The sequence below is a fragment of the Beta vulgaris genome, chromosome 5 (assembly GCF_026745355.1).
Source record: "Beta vulgaris subsp. vulgaris cultivar EL10 chromosome 5, EL10.2, whole genome shotgun sequence".
Classification (NCBI taxonomy): Eukaryota; Viridiplantae; Streptophyta; class Magnoliopsida; order Caryophyllales; family Amaranthaceae; genus Beta; species Beta vulgaris.
In genome coordinates, this window is record NC_079206.1 from 46,550,813 (window position 1) to 46,560,547 (window position 9,735).

General features: G+C 36.0%; 1 protein-coding gene across 1 annotated transcript; it reads left to right on the forward strand.

The window, feature by feature from the left end:
* Positions 1–701: 701 nt before the first annotated feature.
* LOC104908012 (eukaryotic translation initiation factor 3 subunit B) lies at positions 702–5,541 on the forward strand. The gene is made up of 11 exons (XM_010697055.4): positions 702–937; positions 1,048–1,285; positions 1,803–1,949; positions 2,092–2,220; positions 2,437–2,565; positions 2,651–2,734; positions 2,841–2,965; positions 3,051–3,243; positions 3,373–3,905; positions 4,037–4,145; positions 4,856–5,541. The coding sequence occupies exons 1-11, from the start codon at positions 831–833 to the stop codon at positions 5,195–5,197; spliced, it is 2,136 nt and encodes a 711-aa protein (XP_010695357.1). The 5' UTR covers positions 702–830; the 3' UTR covers positions 5,198–5,541.
* Positions 5,542–9,735: the final 4,194 nt, after the last annotated feature.

Genomic DNA, 9,735 nt, shown 5'->3' on the forward strand with positions numbered 1-9,735 from the left:
CGCTCCACACCCGAAACCACCACCCCACCTCCGCTCCACACCCGAAACCACCACCCCACCTCCGCTCCACACCCGAAACCACCATTTAAAACCAACACCCACCACCGATCCACACCCAAAACCACCACCTAAAACCACCACCACCAACCCGAAACCACCACCCCACCATTACCAATCCACACTCAAAACCACCAAAGGCACCGCTGGAAACAAACACACCTTTACCCGAAAAACCACCACATCCACACGAAAACCACCACCATCCATGGAAAACTCCTCTCCCTTGACGAAAAACTCTAGATCTACAAGAGAGGAGAAAAGAGAAAAGATTATTTACTGCAAAAATCAGTGGTCGCGAAGGGAAGGAGAAGGGGTGACGGAGGACGAGGGGAAGGGGCGGCGCGCCGGCGACAGGGAAGGGTAAGTGCGATGGCGGCGGCGGGGAGGGAAAGGTGGAAGACGGGAAAAGTTGGTAGTTTTACATGGGTGGTGGTAGTTTTAGGGGAAAAGTTGTGGTGGTAGAAAATACTAGGGTTTCCTTTGATAATATCTAAACAAATAACTTTGAAAATCAAAGGGTAAACTTTTCCATTCTCCTTGTAACCCTTTCTCGAATCCTTGAACCGGGTCCACACAAGTCAAATTGTTCTTATACCTAAACAACCACCATATATAGTATATTCGAATTAAAAGGAAAAAATATAACTGTCATGGAAAACTAAAAAGTAATTCATTTCATCTCCTTCCACCAAAACCCTAGTTTAGTTTTCTCCGGAATCTCTCTCACTCTCACTCTGTTTCTCCCTCTCTCCTCTGCGAGTGCAGCCACCATGACGGTGGACATTGATGCAATGGCTGCTGAAGTTGGCGTCGATCTTACGCAACTCGATTTGGACTCTATTCGTCTCCCTCCCGGCGAAGATTTCGGCATCCCAAGGTAAATATTTTGTGCTTTTAAAATTGTGGTAAAATTTCTTCTATTATTAGTTCATGAATTCGATATTGCTTGTATAACTATAATCAGTACATTTTTATTTTTCTGAGTAGTGATGATGAAGCTCTTAGAGAAGAGGAGAACTCGGATTTCGACCAAGGTTATGGAAACATAATTGTGGTGGATCATTTGCCACAAGTTCCGAAAGAGAAGTTTGATAAGCTAGGAAGTGTTATTCGCAAGATTTATAGCCAAATTGGTGTCATTAAAGAAGATGGTTTTTTGATGCCTGTTGATCCTGCTACTGAAAAGAGCCTTGGTTTTTGCTTCATTGAGTATAATACACCTCAGGTAATTGCTAATTGCTAATTGCTAATCATTAAGGCTCCGTTTGGTAGGACGTAAAATATTTTCAGTGTAAAATGATTTTCATGGACTACAATTTACAATGGAAACCACAATTCCAGAATTAGGTCTCCGTTGTTTGGTTCCATGTAAGAAAAATGATGAAATGAAAGGAAAAGTAAGGAGGTAGTGAGAGGAGTGTACAAGAGAAATAAGGAAAATAGTTTTCCCTTCATTTTGAAGGGAAAATGGTTTTCCATCATTGGGAGAGTAATTTTACCCTAAGGGAAAATGATTTTACATTCTTTTGTCAACCAAACGATGTAAAACTGAAATTATAATTTATATTATACATTTCATCTGTAATGTCGACAATTTAGGTGCTTTATTTTGTGAAATTCAATCTTTGTGTAGTTAGTTCATGGAACATATTTTGCAATATTAAGTTTTGTTTAGGGCCATTTTTTTTTTGTTATTTGAGGCAAGCTATAATTTTCTTCTTATTTGGGGTTTTATGTGGTAGGAAGCTGAGCTTGCCAAGGAGAAGACTAATGGGTATAAGTTGGATAAGTCACATATATTTTCTCTCAATTTGTTCGATGAAGTTGATAAGTTTATGAAGGTTCCTGATCAGTGGGCTCCACCAGAAACTAAGCCTTATACTCCTACGGTAATGTTGATTGTCTTGAGATTTTGTTTGTTTTATTTCATTGGACTCGAGTTTTATATTTAGAGTTTTAGGTGAATTGCAGCTTATGGCATCTACTTATATGGTTTCTACTCATAATTATATGTTGCTATGACCTTTGCAGGAAAATCTACAACATTGGCTAACTGATGCAAAAGCTCGAGATCAGTTTGTCATTCGTTCCGGTCAAGATACCGAGGTCTTATGGAATGATGCTAGACAAATGAAGCCTGATCCTGTTTATAAACGTCCTGTATGCTCTTAAATCTCTTGTAGTATTACTTTTATATTTCTAGATGGGGCACTATTAGATGTCAACATGTACTTGCAGTTGTTTTGGATTTAAGTTTTGCTAGCAATTGAGTTTCAGTCCTTTTTTTTCTTGATCATGGAACTTGTGACCTCATGGTTAGAAAATATTTTAGTCATCTTCTTGTTTATCTGGATAACCGTAAAGCAATTTCTGCAGTTTTGGACCGAAAGCTTTGTTCAATGGTCTCCTTTGGGCAGTTATCTGGCTACAGTCCACCGCCAAGGTGCTGCTGTCTGGGGAGGGGCGTCTGGTTTCAATCGCATACATCGCTATGCTCATCCTATGGTTTGCTTTCCACCTGTAGCTGTGTTTGCTTGAGGCTTAACCATTCATAAATGTTCTTACTGATGCCAAATGGTGTAAATTGTAGGTTAAATTCATTGACTTCTCTCCTGGAGAGAACTACCTAGTAACTTACAGTACCCATGAACCAAGCAATCCGCGAGACACCCATGTAGGTTTTTTGATTCTCACCAAAGTGATGCATGCCTTTTTTTAATTAATTGGTTTAAATTGTTGAATTGTGGATATCATTGACATAATATCTATGTTTATGTCAGAGGGTTGTAATCAATATCTTTGATGTAAGGACGGGAAAAGTGAGGAGAGATTTTAAAGGAAGTGCTGATGAGTTTGCAGTTGGTGGAACTGGTGGTTTGACTGGTGTCAATTGGCCCATTTTTAAGTAATCCTCCTCAACTTTAATATCAATCAAGTGTCTGATCTTTAGTTATGTTCTTCATGTTGATATCATGTGTGTATGGGTGTAGATGGGCTGGTGGAAAAGATGACAAGTATTTTGCCAGAATTGGGAAGAATGTTGTGTCTGTATATGAAACAGAGACCTTTAGCCTTATAGACAAAAAGTCTATAAAGGTGGAAAATGTTATGGACTTCTGCTGGTCTCCTACAGATCCGATATTGGCACTTTTTGTTCCAGAGCTTGGGAACCAACCAGCAAAGGCAAGTTCCTTGTTTTATCTACTTCCATTGGCTTTGGATTTTTAGGTGGTCTACTTCCTGTAGCTTGTTGCCTTGGGTGAATTCGTTGCTCTACTGTTTGTCATCTTGTTATGTTTCTACTTCTTTTAGGTGAGTCTCTATCAAATCCCTGGCAAAGTTGAGATCAGGCAGAAGAATCTATTCAGTGTCAGTGATTGCAAAATGTATTGGCAAAGCAATGGAGAATACCTTGCTGTTAGAGTTGATAGGTATACAAAGACCAAAAAAAGCACTTATACTGGCTTTGAGCTTTTCCGTATCAAGGAACGTGACATCCCTATCGAAGTCTTGGAGCTTGAAAATAAGAATGATAAAATTATCGCGTTTGCATGGGAGCCCAAAGGCCACAGATTTGCTGTTATCCATGGTGATAATCCAAGGCCTGATATAAGCTTTTACTCGATGAAGACTGCTCACCACACAGGTCGAGTTTCTAAGCTCACAACTCTTAAGAGCAAGCAAGCAAATGCTCTTTACTGGTCACCTGGCGGTCGCTATATTATATTAGCAGGGTTGAAGGGTTTTAACGGGCAGCTTGAATTTTTCAATGTTGATGAGCTTGAAACTATGGCCACAACTGAGCATTTCATGTGCACAGACGTCGAGTGGGATCCTACTGGAAGGTAATTTTTTTTTTTTTTTTTTTGGTTTTCTAGCTAATTAGAATTACTTAGCAACTTGTGTGCTGTTGTATTGCGCATGGTTTTGGAGACTACCCTACCTTCTAATTTGTTTTCAAATAATCCCTTTCTAGGTATGTTGCAACTGCTGTTACTTCGGTTCATGAGATGGAGAATGGGTTCCACATATGGTCCTTCAATGGGAAATCACTCTACAGAGTACTGAAGGACCATTTCTTCCAGGTAGGATGAGTATTGATTTAGTGGAACCATGCCTGGTCCCCTGCTTCAGACCGTATATAGATTTTTGGACTTTACAGACAATAGTCAGGAAAATCAGGGTGTATATCCTTGTTATCAGACTGAACATGTTTGATGCTAACTGTCAAGTTTGGTTAAGCCCGTGTCGGAGCTCAGTCGGTTATAATAGAAAGTTTAGCATAAATTGTCAAGCTTGTTAGATGAGCTTGTGGCTGTTGTCTTACTCCCTGTAGTCTTTACACTTTTTTATGAAAATAGTTAGTATAGGTGCTTCTTCGTGGCTTACCATTGTCCAAGTTTTTCTACTTGTTCCATGCTCTCCATTTTGCATCCTCTTTTCTTGTATAGTGTTCTAGCATGGTCATAAATCAACTATATGATATTGCTCTCCCTCTATGGAAGTGTGAATTTGAAGTGTTCTGCTGTCTAATATGCAAACAGTGTTGTCCAGATACCCCTTTAATTTGAATATATGCCAGGAGGCCCTTAGTACAAGCTGTAAGAAAGCAGAGTTACAGTCATATTAATTAGGTCTAGTTGATACTGATGGTGACGTTGAATTTTATCATTGTATCCTAATTGTTTTAGTTGTGATTTTTGTTGCAAAATCGTTCATGGTGTTCATTGTCTTTTAATCTGATTGCCATCAGATTGTTTTCTAAAGCTTATGATGCTTTATTTCAATATCACAGTTCATATGGCGTCCCAGACCGCCAACCTTGTTGACTCCAGAAAAGGAGGAGGAAATCGCAAAGAACTTGAAGAAGTACAGCAAAAAGTATGAAGCAGAAGACCAGGATGTGTCTCTATTATTGAGTGAACAGGATCGTGAGAAGAGGAGGTTGTTGAAGGAAGAATGGAGTTCATGGATCAACGTATGGAAGAAGTACCACGAAGAAGATAAATTGGAGAGAGAAAAGCTCCGAGATGGTGAAGTTAGTGACGAAGAAGAGGAATACGAGGCTAAGGAAGTTGAATGTGAGGAGGTCATAGGTGTTGAAGAAGAAATTGTATCCTTTGATTACGAGCAGTAGTAAGGCCATCAACCTTCCCCTGCTATCATTTTTGCTTCACCATTACTTTGAAGGAGCGAGTTGCACCTTCCCCTGCCATATCATCTTTGCTTCACCATTAGTTTAAAGGCGCGAGTTGCTGAGAGGACGATCGACTTTGTGGCGGATAATTTTGTTTTGCATTGGGATCATTTTGTTTATTGCTTCCTTGTTTTCTTTTGTTGTTTTGATATGTACCTCGTACGGGTTTGTAGAATAGGTTCGGATCTGATGGCAATTGTTTGTCAATCCTATTTACTTGAAAAGGTTTTGTTGTTCAGAGAGATGATATTACTTGCTCATAATGCTTACCCAGGTAACTCAAATTCGTTGGTCGTTCTCGAGCAGGTTGTTTTTTTGATATGTTTTGATTCATTATGTTAGGTGCTCCTTCTGTCTCCCAATAGATTTCCCATTTTCCAATATATGTTTACGTTTGTCAATGTATGTGTATTGTTAATATTTTAATTTATATAGTATTGAAATTATAAAAAATAGATTTTCTTGATGTACACAATGAGAGAATTACACAAGATTTAATTGACAATTAGTTATTAGGTTTGGGCTATGTCCCATGTAAGAAAAAATTTCATTTATTAATATTGTACTTTGAAATGATAACACTAAATACAACTTGGTCTAGTGGTTAAAACTTTAGTACATGAACTTGAGGTCATGGGATTAGAACCTATACTATGCAAATTTCTAATTTTTTTTATTGTACATGGATTACATGAACTAAAACTCCTTAGGGAGAGCGCTACGTGGCACCGTTCCTGGTTTATGCACGCCTTTTAATATATTAGTATAGATTATTGGAATTTTTTTGAAAATCTTCTTTATTTATGAATAGTGTTTAAATTAAAAATAAAAAACCTATTCACAAATTATTAGAACAAGCGGTCTAATATTATAAAAATTAAACGAATTTAAGATTGAATTTTCTAACAAGTTTATTTCATTTCACTCTAACCCAACACTATTTTAGTTATCCCTTCTCTTCTCCTTCTGTTTTCTTGTTTGTCAAACTAAAACAGACAATTTTAGAATATAACTTGATAATCTTACCGAACGGTTTAAACTAGTCACCAAATGAATTAAACTAGTCACTGAATGTCATTAATAATTAGATTAAGGCCATGTTTGGCACTAGCGTTTAAGATAGCGGTTAGCGGTTGGACAAGATTGAAACGCCACTTAAGAAAATTATGAGTGTTTGGTAAAATAGTGGTTGTAGTAGCGGGTAGCAGTTGGAGTAGATTATGAGTAGCGGTTGTGGAACGTTACTACAAGTAACGTTTGAGATTTAGAGGTAGCGGTCTAGCAAATAAACACTATATAATAGCATAATGTAGAATTATTAACCAATGTTTTTTATTTTTTTCCTTTTACCGTTTATTAATTGTTTTATTTATGGCAATTCAATGTTTGTTTTACAATAGCGGAGATGTAATTCAAATATTTATTTTAAAGATAATATATTTTACAAGTATTTTACTAGTAATATAAATTTTTTGAGGGTTGAATATTTTCTTAGAGTACATTTCTTTGAGCAGCTAAAAAGTCGTATACTCCTTTTTGCGTAACTTCTCTATAAAAAATATATAATTTAACTATTGAACGAATATATGAAATTGTTTTAATTCATTTCATATTAGAATAAATGTCATTTATTGTCTTTTACAATTCCAACAGCTACTTTTGCCAAACACTTCTAATTAAACAACTAATTTAATCGCTGACAGCTACTAGTAGACCGCTAGCAACTACCCCCAATAGCTACATCTACTACAACCGTTAATAGCTACTAGAACCGCTAGTTTTGCCAAACATGCCCTAAAGTGGTGACAAAATAGATTAAACTGATCCTTAAATAGAATAAACTAGTCACTATATTAAAAAAGGTGGCATATTCTCTTTTTCATATCGAGCTTGAGCCGTATTTAATCTATACAAATATATTAAAAGGCGTTCCAATCAAAGAAACGGTGCCACGTGGCACTCTTCTTAAGCTTCTAATACATGTTTATGTTTATAATCTCATTTTAAAATATTAACAAGGATTTTTCGCCAATTGTAGCCTTTTGTAGTTACGAGTTTGTTAATTGCAGCCTATTCATTTCAAACTCTCCAATTGCAGCCTCACAAATTCAAGGTACCTTTAAGTTGCAGCCCAATTTGGATTTGAGGCCAAAGATGACGTCATGGTTAACCTCCAACGGAAATTTTTGTCTCAAACCTTTTCCAAAATCCTCGATTTCTCTTTCTCTCTCCTCTGACCTTTAGTTTATTTACGTTTTTTTCCCTCGTTTTTTTCTCTGTTTCTTCTCTCAACCATTAACACATTTGACATTGTTTTTCTCTCTCCTCTCCTTCAATTCAGTGCATTTTCATTTGATTTGCAGTGTTGTGCATCATAAGACAAGGTTAGTACAACTAAATTTTTGGTTTTTTCCCCAATTATCTTGGTTCGAGATTCTTAGGGTTTTTTATTTCAAAATTTTTGGGTGAAACAATTCGGGTTTGTTGATCTAAAAAATTAGGACTTTTGATTTCAAAACCTAAATAAGTGCAATTGTAATCACGATTTGATACTTATGTGGTAGAAATTATGTTTAAGAAGGGTAGAAGTTGGAGTCAAGATGGTAAGAGGTGTAATTGTGGGTTGTACATTTCAAAAACGAGAGCTTGAACTAAGGACAATCCGGGGAGAAGGTTTTATGCATGCCCAAACTATGATGCTGACACTAACACAAGGGAATGCAAGTACTTTAAGTGGATTGATGAGGAAGACCCAACATTGTAACACCCCGATAATTCTCTCTTTCTAGAAAATACTTTTATAACAAATCTAGAGAATTACCCAGGCATTATCGCCCGTGTGATAACGTTTCGGCTTACTCAGAATTTTGCAGCGGAAAACTTACTAAAACAAAACCAACTTTATTAAACTTATGAAATAAGAGTAAACAATGTTTGAACTGAAACACACCAACTTAAAGCTAATGTTTGAAATATAAATTCCTAGAAACAACTTAAATACGACTAATGTCACAAAAGCCTCTCCATTCCAGATTTCCCAATGGTATGCATCTTCGAACCTGTAATGTCAATGCTTTCTTGACTCTGCTCCCCGAAGGATCACCACAGGATCAATAGGCAAAGCCATGATCACAAACACAGACAAGCACGTAATCAGCAAAGCTGAGTACTACATATCAGACACAAATAATCCTAACATGATACTACAACAAACTGTAGGAATAAATAATAACATAAGTAAATAATACTCTACAACAACTTTTACTGAACTAACTGACCAACTTTTATTACTTTAATGGAATAGTTATTGGACGAGTTGACCAACAAAAATAGGAAATACGGTCATGACTCCGTAAACCAGAATGACCTCGATATCGAGGAACCTTTGAACTAAAGAGGAATGGTGATCAATCCAACCTCGAAGATACATATCACGGCGGACTATGTACCCCAACCCTTAGTGTCCAACTCTAGACGTGCACCAGTCTAAAGTCTATAACTTATTCTCGTTTCACTTTACGTTAATATATTTATTACTTGTGTTGACACCACAACAACCAAATAACAAACATATTCATAATCACATAATCATAACAACATTCTTTTTATCTTTGAATTAACAAGTGTTCAAACTTATCAATCAAGACTCCTTTTATTTCTTTTTATCCTTTGTTGAACCTAGCCAACATAAATCCGTACCTTTATATAGGTATAATCCATACTTACCAAATAAGATCCACGGTTCTTATAAGATAAATAATAACTCCAAGAAATCTATGTAACACATGATTCAACTTACTTAATTAATCCACTTACGAATTAATACCAAAACTGAAATTATTGTCTTGCATCAAACTTCCATACAAACAAGTCATACCATACATATTCTCATTTACATGTAGCACACAGGCAAGTAACATGTAAAGCAATTATAGAAATCATATACATGACAACAAGGTCCTATACATGATACTAATAAATAAAAACATCCCTAAGGCATGTTCTAAACCATATAGCACGTAGACTATGTACGTACCTTGTATAAACGCAACGGTAGGCCACTTTTATGCTCTAAAAGTCCCCTACATGAAATCTCCGCCTAGAACAATAAATAATCAAGTAAATACTTGAACTAAAAAAAATACAGCAACTTTAAAAACGTCCCAAACCCTTTTAAACGTCTTTAAAAATCGTTTTTATAATTTAAACTCTCGTTATTTTTAATCCCTAGTATAGATAACCTATTCTAGTGATTAAAAACATTAAAAACCTTAAAATATTAACTTTCTGAATTTCCAGCATCATAAAATTTTCTAAACTTCTGAAAATATTTTAAATGCATATAAAAATCGTATTCCAATCAAAATTCATATTCATACTTTAAATATACGATTTCTAGTGATTTAAAACCCTAAAAATCACATCTTTCATGATTAAAACTAAAAATAATAAATCTGAAATTTTTTCTTTATACATAT